This window comes from Cuculus canorus, chromosome 1 (genome assembly GCF_017976375.1).
Source record: "Cuculus canorus isolate bCucCan1 chromosome 1, bCucCan1.pri, whole genome shotgun sequence".
Classification (NCBI taxonomy): Eukaryota; Metazoa; Chordata; class Aves; order Cuculiformes; family Cuculidae; genus Cuculus; species Cuculus canorus.
Window position 1 is genome coordinate 116012 of NC_071401.1, and position 21384 is coordinate 137395.

Sequence of the window (21384 nt, forward strand, 5' to 3'; positions counted from 1 at the left end):
AGGGCCGAGGAAGGGTCCAGAAGGCCGCGCCGCGGCCCCGCCCGACATCCGGGACGTTGAGGGGTGGGGCTTGCCCTGAACGGCCCAATCCGCGAGCGCTCGGCTGGTTGCGTTACCAGCGGCGCAGAGGGCGGGGCTGAGAGCTTTAAAGGGGCCGGGGAGCGGCGTGAGCCGAGCGGTTTCGGGCGCGTCGAGCCGAGCCGAGCCGAGCCGAGCCGAGCCGAGCCGAGCCGAGCCGAGCCGAGCCGAGCCGAGCCGAGCCGAGCCGAGCTCTGACCGAAGCAGTCACTATTACAAAAAGTGAAATATTTTTTATTTAAGCTAAAGTAGAGTTCAGGTTTGTCGAAGCAATTGCGTTTTTACAAAGTTAGAATGTTCCTTTGAGAGCAAGGTTTCTTTAGAACGGTGTTTTTCCAGACACTGTTCTTTGGAGACGATGACGCTTTGTGTTCGGTGTGAACAGAGACTCTGCTGCTGGAATCCCCTCTACAAGCCTTTCCCCACCTCGAATGCAAAAGGTCAGACAGAGCTAGAGCCAGCTCCGAATTAGCAGGAGTTGTTATGAAGCTCATAACGTTAAAAAGAGTCCTTGGAAACTATGAGAATATGTATTAGATTTCTGGGAAAAATTTATCCATATGTATGTAAGCGGGAATCTTTTCTGTCTCAGCTCTTGCCTGGCTGCACGTGATGGAGGGAGATCGCTCCCGCGCGTCGCCCAGTCTGATAAAGGACGCTCGCTTTCTAAACCTCCAAAACGAGTCTGAAAGGGTTTGATTTGTCGGCATTTTCGGTATCAGGATGAGCGGTTCCTAGTGGAGCCGAACCCAGCCGGTTAGGGATGAGCCTGGCTAAGCTGATCGGGGCCGAGCCCAACGGAGCGGAGTCGAGCGGTTCCAAGAGGAGCCGAGAGCCCCCGAGGTGAGCGGTTCCGAGCGGGGCCGAGAGCCCCCGAGCCGAGTGATTCCGAGCAGAGCCGATCGGAGCCGAGAGCCCCCGAGCCGAGCGGAGCCTGAGCCGCAGGAAGGGGCGGGCGGCGGGAGGAGGAAGAAGGAACAGCAGCAGCGACGGGAGGAGGAGGCGGAGGCGTAGCGGCAGAGCCGGGCCGGGGCATGGAGCAGCGCGGCGGGGGCTGAGCGGTGCGGGGGGCTGCCTTGGGGGGGTCACAGCGTTGGGAGTCCCTGGGGGGGGGGAAGGTGATCACGCCAGAGGAGCTATGGGGGAAGGAGGGTCTCGGGGGCGTTACTGGGGTGCCCAGGAGAGGAGAGGGTTGGGGGGGGGTCTGCAGGGGTTCTTGGGGGGGGGGGAGTGTCCAGCGTGCCCAGGGTGGGGGTTCTGGGGTGCCTGGGGAAGTGGTGTCTCTGGGAGGGTCTGGGGTGAGGTTTCTGGAGGGGTCTCTAAAGAGTCCGGGGTGCCGAGGGAAGGGCGGTTCTCTGGGGCAGTCCAGGGGGCCTCTGTGGTGACCAAAGCACCCGGGTGGGGAGATCTGAGAGAGGGTGGTGGTGTCTGCGGTGCTCAGGGGGCCCGGGTTGGGCTCTGTGAGGGGCCCAAGGTGGTCTCAGGGGTCCCATGGTGCCCAGAGGGATCTCTGGGGGATGCTCAGGAGAAGGGGATTCTCAAGGTGCAGGATACATGGGTATCCGTCGGAGTTCTCCTGGGGCTGTCCCCCTTCCCTGGTGTCCCTGAGCCCTGCCCTCACTCCTGCCCTTGTTAGAATTGCCTGTGGTGCATGAGGTCTGGCAAGGATCTCAAGCTCAGAGCAGAACCCACAGCCCCTCTTGTCCGGTGACTCGGTGGCCCAGGAGGAGACAGCAGAGTAAGGGCCAGGCACGGCAGGAGGAGGGCTTGGGAGAAGATGCGTGCGATGATCATGGAATCATACAATCATGGAATGGATTGGGTTGGAAGGGACTTAAAGCCCATCCAGTTCCAACCCCTGGAACATGCATGGACACCTCCCACTGGTTGAGGGAGCTCCAAGCCTATCTAACCTGGCCTTCTACACCTCCAGGAATGGGCAGCCACCACTTCTCTGGACAACCTGGGCCAGGGCCTCCCCACCTTCACAAGTGAACATTTCTCCCCAAGAGCTCATCACAATCTCCCCTCTTTCAGCTCATAACCATTCCCCTCATCCTATCTCCTGCACTCCCTGATCAAGAGCCCCTCCCCAGCTTTCCTGAAGCCCCTTTCCTTACTGGAAGCTGCTCTAAGGTCTCTCTGCAACCTTCTCTCCAGGCTGAACAACCCCAACTCTCCCAGCCTGTTCTTGTACTGGGCGGTGCTCCAGCCCTTGGATCATCTCTGTGGCCTCCTCTGATCAGGACTGATTTAATGTGGCTTTGAACCTGGCTGGGCTGTGGCCAAGGGCACGTGGAAAGCTTTAAGGATGGAGAGCCAGGGTGGGAGGATGGGAGAGCAGGCAGCAAGTGTTGGGACTGAGCTGGCGGAGAGCCTCGAGCGGAAGCCAGTGCTCGTTAAATTGCTTGTCCAGGCTTGCCTGGGGCGATGAGCAACACAGGATCAATCTCAGACTGGTGGGTTGGCCAGGCTCTCTGGAGCTCATCCAGTCCCATCCCTGCTACAGCGGGGTCACCTCCAGCCGTTGCACAGGAGCACGTCCGTGTGGGTTGGATCTCTACAGAGAAGGAGACACCACACATTCCTGGACAGCCATTTCTAGGGCTCTGTCACCTGCTCAGGAGAGAAATTCCTCCTCATGTCCAGGCAGAACTTCTTGGGCTTCAGTTTGTGCCCAGTGCCTCCTGTCCTGTTGCTGGGCACCACTGAGCAGAGTCTTGCCCCATCCTCCTGCCCCCCTCACCCACTGGATATGGATCAGCATGGGTGGGATCTTCTCTCCATCTGCTCTTCTCCAGGCTGGACAGGCCCAAATCTCCCAGTCTCTTCTCCTAAGGGACATGCTCCAGTTCCCTCCTTATCTCCATGCCCTGCACTGGGCTCTCTCCACTCATTCCTTGCCTTTCTGATCTGGAAACCTAGACCTAGATACAGACCTGGGATGGGACTTCCCTAGGGTAGAGCAGAGGGAGAGAACGCCCCTCACCGGCTCCCCAGACTCATCTCCGTCACACCAGGCCTGGCTCATGGTCAGCTTGTCCACCAGGATTCCAAAGTCCTTCTCTGCAGAGCTGTTCTCCAGCTGATCAGCCCCAATCTGTCCTGATCCATGGGATTGTTTCTCCTGAGATGCAAAACCCCACACCTGTCTTGGTTCAAATTCATTAGGTTCTTCTCTGCCCAGCTCTCCAGCCTGTCCTGGTCTTTCTGATCCGCTGGATCAGCTACTCCTCCCAGTGTTGTGTTATCAGCAAAGGTGCTGAGGGTATGTTCCATCCCCTCATCCAGGTCATGGATGAATGTGAGCCCAGTGCTGAATTCCTGGGGAACAGCACTGGCCATGGGCTTCCAACAAGACTCTGCGCTGCTGATCCTATCTCCTCTGAGCTCTACCAGTTCTAGGTCCATCTCACTGCCTACTCATGATGAGGGTGGGGAGTCCCCGGCCCAGGCTGCCCAGAGAAACCATGCCTGCCCCCTCCCTGGAGGTGTTCAAGGCCTGGCTGGATGGGGCTTGGACCCCTCTGCTCCAGTGGGAGGTGTCCCTGCCCATGCAGGGGGTGGAACTGGATGATCTGGTCATCTAGGTGATGAGGTCCCTTCCAACCCAAACCATTCCATGATTCCTAAGCTTCCCTAGAAGGATGTTGTGGGAGCGTTGTTCCCCTTTCTCATGTGAGGTGCAGGACTCACAAGGTCCTGATCCTGCAGCTAGAATATTGCCTGTAGAGGTGCTGAGCACCCAGCTGGGACAGCACTGGGTGTGGGGCTGCTGCGCAGTGGCTGAGGAGGCACTGGATGAGCCATGGCTCGTGCTAGTGCACAGCATCCTCGCTCCGTCAGCGTTATCCTGTGCAGGAATGGTCTGGATGGCCATGACCTGCTGAACAGACTTCACGTGCCTTTCCAGCCTGATTGGTCTCGCGGTCTGGAGCAGGGACAACCCCGCTGCCTGCACGTCCCCACCACACACAGGCTGCTCTGACCCAGCTTGCTGTTTTACATGAGTCCCGGGCTCCGTGTGTGTCCAGGACGGGACTGCTTGTCCTCACTGCCCGTCCTGGGGCCGTGCACACATTAAACACGGGCATGTGGAACCTTCTCTGCCTGGGTTCTTCTGCCAGCCTTCTGTTCACACTCCTGCCCTGGGCTGAACGTTGCAGGTAGAAGGAAAAACCCCATGAAACACTTCCTTGTTTGTTTGGTTTCAGGACCATCAAGATGCTACAGGTACCACTGCCCCTGGATCGAGACGGGATCCTCTTCCGACTCCGTTTCACCACACTGGCCGTCGGGACAGTGTTTTGCCCACTCTTTGGTTTCCTTTTCTGCGTGATCTGGTCTCTACTGTTCCATTTCCAGGAGACTACAGCGACCCACTGTGGGGTAAGTGACCCTCACCACCAAAAACCAAAGCCCTCCAAGGTGGTGGCTGCTCAACTGGGACAGCCGGCGGTGTGACAGGGATCTTGTCTTCTCCTGGGCTTTGCCACTGCTTTATTTTATCGGACTTGTGATGCCTCAGGACTGCGACTGAGGTTTTGGATCTTTAAGGGAAGTTCAAACTGGTCAGGCTGATGTCCAGCACTGGTGATTGATAAGGAGTAAAACTGGTGAAGCTATGGATAAATAGGATTGGTAAATTGGGGGTCCTGATTGATGAGAAGCTCCACATGAGCCGGCAACGTGTGCTTGCAGTCCAGAAACCAACCATGTCCTGAGCTGCATCCAAAGCCATGGGGCCACTAGGGTGGGAGGAGATTCTGCCCCTCTGCTCCGCTCTGTGAGACCTGTGTCCAGTTCTGGAGTCCTCAGCATAGGAAGGACATGGAGCTGTTGAAGCGAGTTCAGAGGAGGACATGGAGCTCCTTGGATGCCTTGAGAGCAGCTGATCAGGGAACACCTCTGTGCAGGACACAGGAGGCACAGCAGGATGATGGATGGGTGGGTTACAAGTCTGTAGCAATCATGCCTGGCTCAGAAAGGCCTCCAGCTGTGAAAGTCCAGAGGCTGGGAGTTTGTTCTGGGGCTGTATTGTTTTCCTGCTTTTATGTCCCACCGTGAACACTTGTCTTTGCCTGCTTTTGCTATGAGCTCTCTACAGTAGAGCTGGGCTCACAAATTCATGAACCCTTCTCTACTTAAACCTGGGGACAGAGGAGGTGTGGGGCACCATGACTGGGTGAAGAGAAGGGATATAGAATCAAAGGAGGGCTATAAATGCAACAGTGGAACACCGCATGCCTCTCCCCACGAGCCGCTGTCTCTTGTCCAGGTCCCAAACTACCTCCCATCCATCAGTGCAGCAATTGGAGGCGAGACCCCGCAGCGTTACGTCTGGCGCCTCTGCATCGGCCTCCACTCAGCCCCACGCTTCCTGGTGGCCGTCGCCTACTGGAACCACTACCAGAGCTGCCACTGCTCACACCCTCGCTACCTGCGCCTGTGCCACTTCAACCTGCTGCTCAACCTGCTCGAGAACTTCGCTCTTCTCATTCTGACGTACGTGTCTTCATCAGAAAACTATGGTGAGTGCCTTTTCCTAATGCTTCTGCGCAGGTCAGGTGCCAGCGGTGTTGCTCACTGAGGCTTTGCAGAGCTCCACTTCACACCAAAGAGCCAGTTTTGAGGGAAAAAAACAGTAAAAAAACCCCTGTTATGTTAAAATTAGTATATACAGAGCAAAGTTGTGTCCGTAATTTGTAAAGTGTCCTGCATATAGAGATGTATATGTAAATAAGTACCTCCCCTACAAGAGAGGTTGTGAGAGTTGAGGTTGTTCAGCCTGGAGAAGAGAAGGCTCTGAGGAGACTTTAGAGCAGCTTCCAGAATGAAAAGGGGCTCCAGGGAAGCTAGGGGGAGACTCAATGAGGATGGTTGGACTCAATGATCTAAGAGGTCTTTTCCAACCTAGTGATTCTATGATTCTTGATCAGGGAGTGCAGAGACAGGATGAGGGGAATGGTTTTGAGCTGAAGGAGCAGAGATTGAGATAAGATCTTAGGCAGAAATTTCCTCCTGAGGGTGGGGAGGCCGTGGCCCAGGTTGCCCCAGGAAATGGTGGCTGCCTCATCTCTGGAGGTGTTGAAGGCCAGGTAGGATGGGGCTTGGAGCAACCTGATCCACTGAAAGGTGTCCCTGCCTGTGGCAGGGGTTGGAACTGGATGGTCTTTGAGGTCCCTTCCAACCCAAGCTATCCCATGATTCAAACAGCTGTGTTCTTCCCCAGAATTCTTGGTTGCTGATAGTTCACTGAAACTTTGGGCTGGATTTTTTTATCAAGCCTAGAATTGGACTGCAGCGCGTGGCTCCCACTTGTGACTCTTAACGTGTCTCATGCAGCTGAGCAGGTTGGTGCCCATCCCTGCTGTCTGCTCTGTCTCCACTGCTAAGCTTTGGCTCTGGCTTCTAGCCCTGGCTCTGTTGCAGCTGCATTTTAAATGCCCTCCCACAAAACTGTGGGGGTAAAAGGTCCTGTGTTGACCTGAAAACAAATCAGAGTTTTTCAAGTTAAATCAGCATGTGCGAAATATGGACACGAAAGCCTGGGAAATGCCCTTCTCCCACAATGCCTCATCTGAAATAAATTTTAGACACCCACATAGTGCTTCCTCCTGAGTCTGGAGGAGGCTCCAGGGCTTGGCTCATCAATCCGCGAGCCAGCAAGGTGGTGCTGTTGCAGCAGAAACAACCCAAGACTCATCAGCAGGCAAGTCCTGGTTCTGCTGTCCCTGCACACAGCTTGGATGATGATGATGGATTTTGTTTGGCTATGGGACTGCACTCGAGGATGTAGGCACAGAACCTCTCAAAGAGAGGCCAGACCAGAGCTGCAAGATGAGGAGTTTTGGAGCAGTGCTGGTGTGGGGAGGTTGGCAGAAGAGGGTTTGTCCCTTCGCAGCCAGGAATGCGAGATGAGGAGGTGGGAACACAGATTATTTTAGTCTGGAGAAGAGGAGGCCGAGGGAAGTCTTCATTGTTCTGCACAACTCCCAGAAAGGAGGTTGGAGCGAACTGGAATGGTCTCTTCTGCTGAAGAACATGATGAGAGGAAACGTCCTCAAGTTGTCCCAGGACAGGTTTAAGTTGGATATTGGGAGAAATTCATTCCTGGAAAGAGTGGTGAAGCCCTGGCAGAGGCTGCCCAGGGCAGTGGTTGAATCCCCATCCATGGAGAGGTTCAGAAACCGGGTGGCCATGGCACTTGGGGACAGGGTTCAGTCAGCACGGTGGGGTTGGGCTGACGGCTGGACTGGATGAGCTTGGAGGGCTTTTCCAACCTTGATGATTCCATGATTCTATGATAGCAAAAAGGCTTTATCACTTAAATGGCTCTGCCCAACGAATGCCAAGCTTTGTGAGGGGAAAGCTGACATGCGGCAGAGCGGCTGGGCCAAAGCTGCACTGAGAGCTGAGACTCACCCAGTTTTCTCAGATCCGTATTACAGACTAATCTTGGGTTTGTGGAGAAAGTTCCAGACCTGGGCTGCCATGCTCAGTCAAGGACAGCCTCAGGTTAATCACTCCTGGCAGCCACGGGTCACCTCTTCACCCCTGATGGCTGCCTTAACCGTCTCTCCTCATGCGATTTCCATTCCCATGGAACTGAGAGGGCAGGCAGGAAAGATCATTTCTCATGTTCGGGTGGTCAGGAATTCATCCTGTCGTTCAGTTCTGGAAGAAGAGGCTTAAAAACTCTTAAATAGAAGCACTTGTTTGAGAATAATTCACCTGAGATTGCATGGGCTTTGTGTGTGGCTCCAGGGTTCTGCGAGCTGCCCTGGGTTAGCGTTGCTCGAGCTGCATTTCCAGCCTGACCCTAAACCCATGCTGGTTCAGTCACGCACAAAATGGCGTTGGTGCTGGGGCTGATGAGAATTAATTGGCTAGGTAGGTAATGAGCAGGTAGGTAATGCAGGAGGCCAGTTCTAGATCTTGGACAGGCTCACTCCACAAACCCCCTCCGTGCTGTTTCCCCACAGTGGTGAAGCTGAGCCTTTCTTAAGGGTGCCTGAGGTTTACAGCTGTGGGAAGCAGCATGGACTTTCAGACCAGGTCCCAGAGTGCATAAACCCCTTCCTGGCTCCTTTGAAATGAGTCTTCCAGCATCTTTTAGCCCTGAGCTTGCAAGGGACCACAAGGCAGATTAGGAGCTTTGTTACTAAATCCCCCTTCCCCTCCTCTGCGTGGGCACAGAGGACACGAGCTGTGCTGTGCCCGCCTCCTGCCAAGACCCTGTGACTCCCAAGTGCTTCTGGTGCTGGAGGCACAGCGTTTCCTGGGTGCTGGGTCTCCTGCAGAAAGCAGCCCTTCGCCCCCCCTTCGCCTGCCCTGTGTTCCCCTTGTGCTCTTGGCTCAGATTTAACAGGAAACCTGTTGTCTCGTTGATTCAGCAATCCATGAAAATGCCTTCATCGTCTTTATCACGTCGGCTCTGGGCCACATGCTCCTGACGTGCATCCTCTGGAGGATGACTAAGAAACACACAGTAAGTCCCGAGGTACAGAACCTTTCCTTCCTTCTCTCTGTGCCGTGCTGTGGAGGGGGTCTCTTGGCTGGTGGTGAAGGGCTTTGACTGTCGCTTCCCTGTGAAATAACCAGGCAGTAGAGGAGTTAACACCACCAAGTGAAACTGGGAAAGGTCACCAAAAGTCATTATTTACCAAAACAAAGCTGGGAGAGAATCTTTAATTTCCTGTTTTCTGGTTATTGCTTAGAGCTGACATTTGAAAGCTGTCCCATTTTAGTATCTGTGGGGTCGGGGACCCTTCTCCTTGCCCGAGGATGCCTGTTTCTGAACTGAAATTGGCTTCTCTGTGTCAGGGAACCAGGAGCCTGCTGGTCCTGCGAGGAGGGAGCAGCAGCCAGGAGCTGTTGTGTTATTCCTTTCCTCCCAGAATCGCTACCCTGCCAAGCAGGCTGAACGTTCAGCTTTGAAACTCCGTATGTGAAAGTTGCTTCTGCGTGTGGGTTCCTCCTATGTGCTTGGTTTTGCCTGGATCTTGAACTCCCCTGATCTGCATGTCCTTTTCTCCTCTGGGATGCATCTCACCTGGCCGATCCCAGTCCAGCCCTCACAGTCCCCAGTGGGGAAGGGGCCCCAGGGCTGTGTTCCCCAGGCAGGGATTGCTTTGCAAAGCAGAGGGAAACTCTATGAGGCGTGTGCCCTTATCCCAGGGCTGGGAAGCTGGCGAGGGCCAGGAGCAGGTCTCTCTGAAGGGACCAGGTGGAGGGCAGGGTGGGTGCAGAGCATAGGGTCTGCTCGGATGGCAGAGCACGCCTTGCCGAGGCTGCTGCTCCATCACATCTGCTTATTGTCCCCTTCCGGCAATTCACTGAGCCTGTCCCCTCGCTGTCTTATGACAGAGACTGGGAAAAGAAGCTTCCAGCAGTTGTTGGACTGCAAAATGCCCTGTGAAGAGAACTTTTGGAGATCTGGGGTTCCCCTCTCGCTGGGAAGTGATATTATCTCTGGTTATAGGGCGAGAACAGAAGCTCAGTGGTCACTCCTTGGCAGCTCTCCTGTGGCTTCCTTTATTTGTTTCTTTTGGGGCTCGTCTTGTTTTTTTTTGCAAGAACTCCAAACCCCTGCATCTCTTTCCCCTGGCACTGCAGCTCAGATGAGGGCTCCATGAGCAGCAGCCACCCCCACTTGCAGGCATCATACCTTTGCAGGCTGCAGCAATGCAGCAAGCCCACGAGGTATGGTTGTGGCGCCTTAGCAGCAGTGCTGGTGCAGGCCGTGGCTGTGAGTTGGGCATGGTGGCTGCTCCCTTGCTGGGCTCTGAGCCCGCAAACCCTGATGGTGATGAGGACGTGTTGCTGCCTGCAGCAGGGAGTGCAGGCAGAGAGCTCTAGGGTAACGTGTCCCTGACCCACTGGAGCTGCAGGATCAGGGCAGATAGCTCTAGGGTAATGCATCCCTGAGCCACCACAGCATCAAGCTGGAGAGGACCAGCTTGCCTCTAAACGTTTGGCTTTTCTCTGATGCTGATTCACAGAATGACCTGAGTTCAAAGGAATTCAGAAGCATCATCAAGTCCAGCTCCTGACCCTGCACGGGACAACCCCAGTGTTCTCACTGTGTGGCTGAGGGCGTTGGCCAAATGCTTCTGGAATAATGTCAGGCTTGGCGCCATGACTGCTTCCTTGGGGAGCTGTTCCAGTGCTTCAACACCCTCTGGGTGAAGAACCATCTCCTAATGTCCAAACTAACCCTCCCCTGGTACATCCTCCTGCCATTCCCTTGGGTCAGAGAGAAGAGCTCAGTGCCTGCTCCTCCTCCTTCCCTTTTGAGGAAGCAATTAACTGCTATGAGGTCCCCCCTCAGTCTCGTCCAGGCTCAACGGACCCTGTGACTTCAGCTGCCCCTCACACAGCTTCCCCTCTAAACCCTTCTCCAACTCCATGCCCTCCTCTGGATGCTCTCCAGAGGCTTTAGGTTCATTTTATCCTGTGGCACCCAAAACTGCACCCAGGACTCAAGGTGGGGCTGCACCAGTGCAGAGCAGAGCAGGACAATCCCTTCCTTCGACCAGCGGCCAAGGCTGTACTGGATGCACTCCTGGACACGGTTGGCCCTCTTGGTTGCCATCAACCACAAGGAGAGTGATTCTCCTAAGTTCATATTTGGAAACATCACGAGCAGAATCCCACTCTTGATGTTTTGAAACGGTGGTCCCTGATGCCATCTGGCAGCGCTTCTGTCCGCAGGTTGCCCTCCACTAACCCATTTTGGCCGCCTGGCTGCTCAAGAGCACATCCTGTGTGTCTGCACATCTGTGGCTGCTCCGTGGAGCTGCCATGGGGTGCTGGCTTCTCTGGGAGAGCAGCCTGCGCCCACAAAGCCTGTGGGCTTGTTGTGTCTGGGTGCTGTTAACAAGGTTCTCATGCACTGCTGGAGTTGATGGTGCATCCCCTGTGCTGATGCTGGGTGGCTCCTCTTGGGAATGGGCTGAGCTGGAAGCAAACCTGTCTGCCTGTCCTGCAGGACGGCATCTCTGGCCGTGTGCCACAGTTGACAGGAGCTGAACATGAGCCAGCAGTGGCCCAGGTAGCCAAGAAGGGCCAACAGCATCCAGGCTTGGATCAGCCATGATGTGGCCAGCAGGAGCAGGGCAAGGATCGTCCCCCTGCACTTGGCACTCGGGAGGCTGCACCTTGAATCCTGGGTTCAGTTCTGGGCCCCTCACTCCAGGAAGGATCTTGAGGGGCTGGAACACGCCTGGAGAAGGGAACGGAGCTGGAAAGGGTCTGAAGTGCAGGGGTTGTGGGAGCAGCTGAGGGCCCTGGGGGCTATTTTTTAGTCTGGAGAAGAGGAGACTGAGGGGAGACCTCATTGCTCTCCACAGCTCCTGGAAGGGGAGGTTTATATTGGATACTGGGAGAAATTCATTTCTGAAAAGAGTGGTGAGGCCTTGTCAGAGGATGCCCAGGGCAGTGCTGGAGTCCCTGTCCCTGGAGGGGTTCAAAAAATGTGTGGCTGTGGCACGTGGGGACGGGGTTCAGTTGTCACAGTGGGGTTGGGTGATGGTTGGACTGGATGAGCTTGGAGGGCCTTTCCAACCTTAATGATTCTATACTGTTCTATTCAGTGGACAAGGTGGCAGCTTGTCCTGCTTCCACTCTCCCTGACACCGTAGAGCTCAGGGTATGTGGGGACGTGTGTCCTGGTGCGCCTGCCCCAGCTCCAAGAATGTGTGAACCATGGCATATCCTTGGGTGGGAGCGTAGGGGGCACAGGGATGCTCTGGCTGAACATGCCACCACCAGGCATGTTGCCACTGTCTGGTGTGGCTTCCTCCTCCCATCCTGGGAAGGTCCTGCTGATGGAGGGGAGTTTCGCCCCAAACCTGGGTGTCTTCTTGCAGGGAGAGGACTCCTCTGGGGACAGGAGCTTGTCCACCCCTGCTAGGGAGCGTGGTGTCCCTGACCCCAACTCCCCACGGTGCCATGTGTCGGCAGATGGAGCTGTTGCCCGGGGATCAAGGGCAGCGGGCGAGTTCAGTTTGGAGGCTCCAGTTGCTCATCACTCTTATGGGGCCATGGCTCCTCTGGGCTGCGCAGGGTCTCCTGGGGCTCATCGCGCTGCTTGGGTTCTTCCACGGGGCCACTGGTGGGCTCTACCCCTCTTCTGCAACACCCACGCTTGCTTGGCTTGGCAGGGAAGGGTGATGGGGCTCCACGAGGCTGCGGCCAGTGCCTTGCAACTACCACATCCTGCTTGCCATGAGCCGAGTGGCTGGCTAGAACTGCTGGCCTCAGCAGGAGCAGGGAGAAGTTGCTGAGCTGGCCAGGCCAGAGACTGCTTTTGGGCAGGGCTGCACTCAAAGCCATGGGACCAGCAGGGCCAAGGAGGGGATTCTGCTCCTCTCTGGTGAGACCCCACCTGGAGCCCTGCATCCAGTTCTGGAGTCCTCAGCACCAGAAGGACATGGAGCTGTTGGAGTGAGTTCAGAGGAGGTCATGGAGATGATGCCAGGGCTGCAGCACCTACCATCCGAGGACAGGCTGAGAGAATTGGGGTTGTTTATCCTGGAGAAGAGAAGGCTCCCAGGAGACTTTAGAGCAACTTCCAGTACGGAAAGGGGCTCCAGGAAAGCTGAGAAGGGGCTCTTGATCAGGGAGTGCAGGGATGGGATGAGAGGAATGGTTTTGAGCTGCAAGAGGGGAGGTTGAGATGAGATCTTGGGGAGAAATGTTCTCATGTGAAGGTGGGGAGGCCCTGGCCCAGGTTGCCCCAAGAACTGGTGTCTGCCCCATCCCTGGTGGTGTTCAAGGCCCATCTGGATGGGGCTTGGAGCCCCCCAATCCAGTGGGAGGTGTCCTTGCCCATGGCAGCGGGTTGGAACTGGATGGGCTTTGATGTCCCTTCCAATCTAAACTGTTCCATGATTCTATGAAACTATGATATCCTCTTGTGGGTCATGGTGTCTTGGGTCCAGATTCTGGGTGTGTTGGTGTCAGTTGCGGGGCCTTGTTGTTCTCTTTTGTGACTCCCAGTCCTGGAGGTGGTAGGAGGGAACAAGTGAGGGTGCGCAACTCCATCCCATCCTTCCCTCCTTGAACACCTCCAGGGATGGGGCAGCCACCACTTCTCTAGGCAACCTGGGCCAGGGCCTCCCCACCCTCACAGGAAAACATTTCTTCCTAAGATCTCATCTCAATCTCCCCTCTTTCAGCTCAAAAGCATTCCCTTCCAGCTGTTGTTTCAGTGTGTGAGTGACAGGAACCGATCTTGCAAAAGCCTCGTCCTTGCTGGGGCTGGTGTTGCAACTGCCATTCTGCAAAGGGCAGGAAAGGTGCTGAGGAACTTGATCATGATGGGGAAGTACAGGCGGTTTCCAGTTGCAAGGTGGCAAACAGCAAGAGAAAGGAAAATAAAGGCCCGCAGGAGGGGACGAAGGAGAAAGCAGGCTGATAAGAGGAGGGGAAGGGGTAAAGCAGAGAAGAGACCTCAAAGGGGAAAGGGAAATGGAGCCAGAGCCTCCAGCTCTGATCATAGTGGCCTGGAGACAGCGCGCCCCATCCTCGGTGGCTGGTGTGGCATTACCCTCCTTTGTGGCATCTCTGCAGCCGCGCTCTGTCCCTGGCTGGCTGCACACCCTGTAGAACCCTCCTCCCACGGCTGGCTCTGCATGGCCAAGACAACGAGCGGTGCAACAGAGCGGAGCAGTTTCACTTCTTGTTTGCAGACACATTTCCCCCTGCCTCAGCGGCTGCTGTCACCAGTGGCACTGGCTGGGAGATGTGCATGCTGCTGGCCAGGCTGCTTCAGGCCCGTCAGTGGAGCTGGGTCCCTCTGTGCTGCTAGGGTTGTGTCCCACAGCAGCCCAGAACACCAACATCCCACTCCACAGGGCATGCAGGTTGAGCTGGCAGCTGCTGGAAAGCATCTTGTGTAGCAAGAGTGGTGGCAGAGGTGCCACTCGGGTGCAAAGCCCGGCTGTGTAAGCACAGCAAAGTGGCTGGTGCCTGGCTGACTCTGCTGTCCTACTCAGTGATGGTGGAACCATTCCTGCTCTAGCTGCCGGAGCAGGACAGCTGAGCTGAGTTTCCAGCTGCTCCTGGAGCTGTGCAGAGCGTTCTGCAAGCATGGTCATCGAACGTGCGTGGTTTCAGCCCCACTCCTCATTGCCCTGTCAACCTGACCATCAGTCCAGCCACCGCAGCCTGTGGAGGAAGGTTGCAGCTCACACAGGGCCTCTATAAATATCCCAGCATTGAGCTTTTGGTGCTAGGGCCACTGGTCTTCAGGTTTGCTGCAGTGGAGCCAGAAGCACTTGAATCATAGAATCATTTGGTTGGAAAAGACCTTTGAGATCATAAGGCCCAGCCATACCCATCCACTACTAAACCGTAACCCCAAGCCCTTCATCTGCCCATCTTTTGAACCCCTCCATGGATGGGGACTCTACCACCTTCCTGGGCAGCCTCTGCCAGGGCCTGAGAACCCTTTCAGTGAAGAGATTTTTCCTGACATCCAACCTGAACCTCCCCTGGCACAGCTTGAGGCCATTCCCTCTCGTCCCGTTGGCTGTCACTTGGGAGAAGAGACCAATACCTCCTTTCAGGCAATTGTAGACAGTGATGAGGTCGCTTACCTGCTCCTGCTGACCACACTGTTTCTGATACAGGCCAAGATGCCATTGGCTGCCTTGGCCACCTGGTCACTCTATGGGGAAATGGGAGCTGTGCTTGTAGCCTCAAGGGTGCTGCTGTTCCCCAGGAAGGGATGGCTCCGCTGTAGACCCAAAGCTCGAGAGGTCTTGGGATAGTACGGCTATTGCATTTGGAATTGATGTTCCTTTGCCTTCCCATTGGCTGTCCCCATCAGGAACCAGGGTTGGAACTCTGCAGGTTCCTTCTTCTTCCTCTCTGGAGGAAGCAGGAGCCCTGTGCCTCTTGGCCTGTATCAGAAACAGCATGGCCAGCAGGAGCAGGGAAGGAATTGTGCCCCTGCACTCGGTGCTGGGGAGGCCGCACCTCGAATCCTGGGTTCAGTTGTGGGCTGCAGTGTGTCCGGGGAAGGGGCTGGAGCCCAGGGGTTGTGGGAGAGGCTGAGGACCTTCAGGCTGTTTAGTCTGGAGAAAAGGAGGCTGAGGGGAGACCTAATCACTGTCTAAAACTGCCTGAAAGGAGATTGTGGTGAGGTGGGTGCTGGTTTCTTCTCCAAAGTGACAGGCGATAAGAGAAGAAATGGCCTCAAGTTACATCAGGGGAGGCTCAGATTAGCCATCAGGAAGAATACCTTCAATGAAAGGGTTCTCAGGCACTGGCAGAGGCTGCCCAGGGAGGTGATGGAGTCCCCATCCCTGGAGGTGTTCAAAAGTTGTGCAGATGAGGTGCTCAGGGATGGTTCAGCGGTGTTCAAGTATGGTTGGACTCGATGATCTCAAAGTTCTTTACCAACCAAGCAATTCCCTGATTCTTGGCAGCCGTTCTCCAGCACTTGGAGCTGGGTTTGTGGGGCTGAGGCTCCTCTGGGGTAGGAGAAGGAGAGGCCAACTGCCTTCGGTGGGCTCAAAGCTGCACAGGGCAGTATCACAGAATCACAGAATCACAAGGTTGGAAAGGACCCATTGGATCATCGAGTCCAACCATTCCTAACACTCCCTAAACCATGTCCCTAAGCACTTCATCCACCCGTTCCTTAAACACCTCCAGGGAAGGTGACTCGACCACCTCCCTGGGCAGCCTGTTCCAGTAGCCAATGACTCTTACTGTGAAGAATTTTTTTCTGATATCCAACCTGAACCTCCCCTGACAGAGCTTCAGGCCATTCCCTCTTGTCCTGTCCTCTGTCAGTTGGGAGAAGACGCCAGCTCCCTCCTCTCCACAACCTCCTTTCAGGTAGTTGTAGAGAGTAATAAGGTCTCCCCTCAGCCTCCTCTTCTCCAGGCTAAACAACCCCAGTATCTCAGACTGAGGCTTCAGGGCTGTCCTGGGTCAATGCAGCTGGTCTCTTCTCCTCTCGCCCATCATACAATCATGGAATAGTTTGAGCTGGAGAGTACCTCAAAGCCCATCCAGTTCCACCCCTTGCCATGGGCAGGGACACCTCCTACCAGATCAGGGAGCCCCAAGACCCATCCAACCTGGCCTTGAACGCCTCCAGGGATGGGGCAGCTGCCACTTCTCTGGGCAACCTGGGCCAGGGCCTCCCCACCTTCACAAGAGAACATTTCTTCCTAAGATCTCATCTCAATCTCCCCTCTTTCAGCTCAAAACCATCATCAGCTCCTGACTCACCGTCGTGGACATGGGGAATGTGCCTCAGCTCTGTTGCGCTAAATATAATCTGACTGTGGTTTTCTTGGCTAGACACGCAATCCTGCTCTGGAGGGACAGTGTGGGGGGAGCTGTGTGACACCAGCATGCAGGGGACACTGGGTGTCCCGGCCTCTCTTACCAGGAGGAAATTGTGAAGTCAGGGTTGGCAGCTGAGCGCCACAGCCTCAGTGTGGGACCTGAGGTCTTGGGGAGAGCGTGGACCTGGTAGTGCCCCATCCCGATGGCTGCTGCCCGTGTTGAGTGTGGGAGCATCCCTCTGCCCCAGACCTGCCAGGAACAGGTTCTGCACTGTGGCTGTGTGGGATCGGCATTCCGGTTAGGGTCGTGTTTCCTGAAGAAGGAGGGGAGCATCACTCTCTCTCTGAGTTTGCAAGGCTGTAGAACCATCCTCAGTGTGTGTCACAGTCATTCATTTTAAGGCAAGAGGGAATGGCCTCAAGTTGCACCAGGGCAGGTTCAGATTGGACATCAGGAAAAATTCCTTCACGGAAAGGGTTCTCAGGCCCTAGCAGAGGCTGCGCAGGGAGATGGTGTAATCTTCATCCCTGGAGGGGTCTAAAAGCCAGGTAGATGAGGTGCTCAGGGATGACTTGGTAGTGGACAGGTATGGTTGGGCCTGATGATCTCAAAGGTCTTTTCCAAACTAGTGATTCTATCATCACCTTCATTGTACTTTGTCATCCCTCTTTCTCCTCACAGGGAGCTGGAATGTGGAGGCCTCAGCCTCCTGCCAGGCTGCTTTGGACCTTGGGGTCTCCTGCCCGCATGCATCTCTCATCCTGGATCCCAGAGGGGCTCCCAGTAGAAGTGGCCAGCTCAGTTCCCTCTGTGGCCCCTGAGAGGTGGGCAGATGCCCTCCACACACACCCTCTGCTTCTCCCTGTAGGGCGAGTCCTGCGCTGGCACCAACCTGACCCAGGATTGCAGGGGCAAGTGGATAATTCAGTGTTTATCCCCAGTGCCAGGGCACTTCCAGCTCAGCTCGGTGCTCTAGGGCATTTCACCTGCTGTGTGCTTTGTGCTGCCGTTCCCCAGCGGCACACGGCGCCAGGATGCAGCACAGGTCCTGACAGATGCCCACATTGTGGAACAGGGGTTTCTCAGCAGTCGTTGGCTTGAAATCTGGCACTGTTTGCTGCTCCTTATGGAGCTTCTTGGGAAATCTGGCACTGTTTGCTACTCATGGAGCTCCTTGGGAAATCTGGCACTGCTTGTTGCTCCACAGCGTGGTGCCATAAGTCATGGTGCAGTGCTATGCTGTGCTGCACGGCTTGGTGCTGTATGACATGATGTGGTGCGGTGCCATATGAAACAGTGCCATGCCATGCAGTACAATGCAGTGCTGAGTGTGATGGTGCCATGTGGTGCCATATGAGATGGTGCAGTGCTGTGCGGCACAGCATGGTGCCATATGACACAGCGCAGTGCCACGCAGTGCAGCATGATGCTGTGCTATATGACACGGTGCAGCATGGTGCCATGTGAGATGGTGCAGTGCCATATGTGATGGTGCCATGCAGCACAACACAGTGCCATAGAACATGGTGCAGTTCAGTGCCGTATGAGATGATGCAGTGCTGTGCAATGTGATGCAGCACGGTGCAATGCAGTGCAGGAGAGCATAATGCACTGTCTTATGATGCATTGCAGAGGTGCAGTGCAGCACAGTGTAGTGCTGTAGGACATGGTGCGGTGCCGTGCCATGTTGCACCATGCGATGGAACGCAGGGGAGCACAGTGTGGTGCTGTAGGACACGGTGCAGTGCTGTAGGACACTGTGCAGTGCTGTATGACACAGTGCCATGCAGCATGGTGTCATGCTGTAGGACATGGTGCAGTGCAGCATAGTGTGGTGTCATAGGACACAGTGTGGTGCCATAGAACATGGTATGGTGCTGTGCAGCACAGTGTTTTGCCATAGGACATGGTGCAATGCTGTGCAGCACATTGCAGGGGAGACCACTGCAGTGCCGCTGCACACCTTGCCGCTGCATGCGGGACTCTGCTGCCACTTCACCCTGCGACTGTTTCCACCACTGTGGAACCAGGATACAAACAGGGCTGTTTTGCCACCTGCTTTTCCGGTGTGACACTCTATGTGAAGCCTCGGCCCCAGCCGCGCATCATTTCACTCACAGGTTGGCACTGCTGCTTGTACCACCCCTCATCAGGGGGGTGTGGAAAGTGTGATGAGGCAACTGAAATGTTCCCTGTTCTCAGCAGTCCTGAAAAGTGGAGATTTTGTCTCATGTGAAACATCAGGCGAGGGGGAAATTCCCCTCCCACCCAGAAACAGAAACAGCAGCTGCTGTCTGGTCTGCCTTTGGCATCTCCACCCTGTCCTTTTCAGCCCTGGGGCTCGGTGGCAGGAGCTGGGGACCAGGACCTCATCCTCCGCTGGGATGGAGGCACTGGAGTCTTCTGTATGTCCTCTTGGGATTCTTCTGCCACAGAGCATTTATCCAAGGGCATTTGCTTTCTTGATCCATGATGCCCAGCATGGTGGGAGAGGAGAGGATCTGGAGTTGGTACCCACCATAGCTCCCAGAATGCCACCACCATGCGAGGCAGAGCCGCGCCCCCAGTCCCCAAGATGGGGCCCCCGCGGTGCCAGGGCAGCTTCTCTGGCATCTCCACCCCAGCGGCTGCCCCTTCATGTGGTTTCCTCCTGCCTTGACGCAGGAGCAGCGAGAGAGTGCAGCATCAAGAGGGTGCTATGCTGGGGAATTCCCCGCACCAGGGTGGTTGGGCAGCACCAGGCAAGGCTGGGGCCACCTGCAGCCACCCTGGCCACAGATGGGGGATCTACTGTCTGATAGAGCTGCTGGGTGGCCTTCAGGATGCTGCAGGGCGCCGTCTGCATTCATGAGCTGGGGTGATCTTTACATAGGAGCCATCCCCACCTCAGGGAGTCCATTCATAGCTGAAGTTATTTCCACGTAGGTGCTCCAGCATCTCCAGTGTCCACTGAGAGAGCGTTATTGGGTCCTTGCCATGCCAGACAAGAGGGATGAGGTGTGTGCCAGTGCTGTAACCCATCTCTCTGCCTCTTCCAGGAGCGCAAGTCGTACAAGTGGAAGCAACTGCTCTTCTTCTTCACCTTTATCACCTTTGCATTTGCCGTATGTGTCTATTTCCACCACAACTGGTACTGCGGCCCTGGAGGTAAGGGGTGTCCATGGGGAGATGTTCATGGGTGCATGTCCATGTGGGAATGTCCATGGCTGGATGTGCATGTAGCGGGGGTGACACCTTGCCTGCCAAATCCCAAAGCCAGGAGAGCTCCTGCAGGAGGGACAGTTCCTGGCTTCCTTTGTCCTCCCACCCCATGTCCCACCATGCCAGGGAGGTGTTCCAGGAGAACCGCAGTTCCTGGGGCAGATCCAGCTGCTGGTTCTCCTCCCCTTCTGCCTTTCCTTCCCTTCCCCAGTGTACACCATCTTCGCCTTCCTGGAGTACCTGGTCGTCCTCTCCAACATGGCCTTCCACATGACTGCCTTCTGGGACTTCGGCAACAAGGAGCTGGTGGTGAGCTCACTGGTGGAGGACAAGCACTTCTAGCCAGCCTCGTGCCACAGCTGGTGGTGCCGGGTGGGTGCTGCTCCTCCTTGGTGGGGGCAGAGAGCCCCTTCCCTCCACTGCTGCCACTGGGGTGGTCCCTGTGGAGTTGCTGCAACATCATCCTGGGGTTCTGGGCACCACAAGTGTTTGCACATGGTCCCTGGCTACGCTTGAAGGACAAAGGAGGACAGGTGTCTGTTTCTTTGGAAGATGCTCCAGGCAGAGCAGGATTCTGCTCCCACTGTTGCAGCACAGGGGCAACCAGCCTTGTCCTGTCCCTGCTTCACCTGGGTGGTCTCGTGGTTCCTCCTCCAGGCTGGAGGTCCTTGGCCAAGCTCTTCAAAAAGGGCTGGTGTCCTTTTGGACCTCGAAGCTTGAGGCAGCTTTGGGAGAAGGAGCATTTGCTGCTCCCGCATCTCCGGTTGTGGCCCCAAAGCGGAGCTGCCTTGGCTTCTCAAAAGCCTTTGCTGCCGGGGAAGGTGCTGTGGTGCCTCCATACAGGTTCCTCCTGAGCCCACGCTGAGTCCTGGGTGCTGCTGTCCCATCTGGAGCAGAACAAAATGCCAGCCCATCCCTGTCTGGAAGGGAGCGGCTTCCAAGGAGCCAGGCAGGAGAGCGCGGGAGTGCATATGTGGCATATGCCAAGAGCGCCCACAGTCTCCAGCTCCACCTTTCCTAGATGTCCTCTCCAGCAAGAAAAAGATACTCAAAGGGGCCCAGTTTGGGGAGGAAAGGCGGGCAGGCTGGTGCTGGAGGTCCCTGCTCTGATGTCCACATGGATTTTGTGCCGTTGGGCTGGGAATTGATGGGGTTCAGCAATGGTGCTGCTGCGCTGGGACAGGGGTCAGGGGTCCTGGCGTTGCCCCCGTCTGTGGGCTTTGGTTGCAGTGGTGCAGGGGCTGCCATGGCAGTGGTGACGTCCAGGTGGGAGTTGGGTGCTGGTAACATCCCCAGGCTCCAAGGGAGCTGCTGCTCTGGCATGTCCACGGCGCATGAGGGCTTGGCTGCATCCTGCACTGGGAGGCACTGGGAGCCAGCGCTCAACCTGCACTGCTCTCAGGCAGTCAAGGTCTGCAGTGGCGCAGGGGGGCGGCATGGCAGTGGTGCAGATCAGGTGGGAGCTGGGTGCTGACAGCATCCTCAGGCTCAGAGGGAGATGCCAGGGCTGTGGCATGACCACAGCACAGGAGGGCTCAGCTGCATCCTGCACTGGGAGGCACTGGGAGCTGGTGCTTGCCCTGCACCATGCTCACGTGGGTCTCTGCAGCTGCTGCTGATGTGAAGGCACCGCCAGCGGTGCCCAGGATATCCCAGACCTTGGGCAGAGCCTCCTTTGGGTGGTGCCGTGGTTGGTGGCCCTGGCTGAGCTGGGGCCATGCTGGCCTTTAAGCAGGTCCGGTTGTGCCTGTGTCCATTTGTGAGTGTCTACATCGTGCTGAGCTCTGTGCA

The 21384-nt window shown here is 56.0% G+C and overlaps 1 protein-coding gene across 5 annotated transcripts; it reads left to right on the plus strand.

Moving 5' to 3' along the window:
• Nucleotides 1-200: 200 nt before the first annotated feature.
• Nucleotides 201-21182, plus strand: PGAP2 (post-GPI attachment to proteins 2). Of its 5 annotated transcripts, XM_054084130.1 has the most exons (7): nucleotides 201-518; nucleotides 671-921; nucleotides 4293-4467; nucleotides 5357-5609; nucleotides 8475-8581; nucleotides 19431-19539; nucleotides 19805-21182. In XM_054084130.1, exons 2-7 carry the CDS (start codon nucleotides 842-844, stop codon nucleotides 19933-19935), a joined length of 855 nt encoding a protein of 284 aa, XP_053940105.1. In that variant the 5' UTR covers nucleotides 201-518; nucleotides 671-841; the 3' UTR covers nucleotides 19936-21182. The 5 variants fall into 5 exon arrangements, with proteins under 5 accessions (XP_053940105.1, XP_053940140.1, XP_053940113.1 ...); XM_054084165.1 differs by lacking the exon at nucleotides 671-921; XM_054084138.1 differs by lacking the exon at nucleotides 201-518 and having other exon boundaries at nucleotides 531-921; nucleotides 8475-8569.
• Nucleotides 21183-21384: the final 202 nt, after the last annotated feature.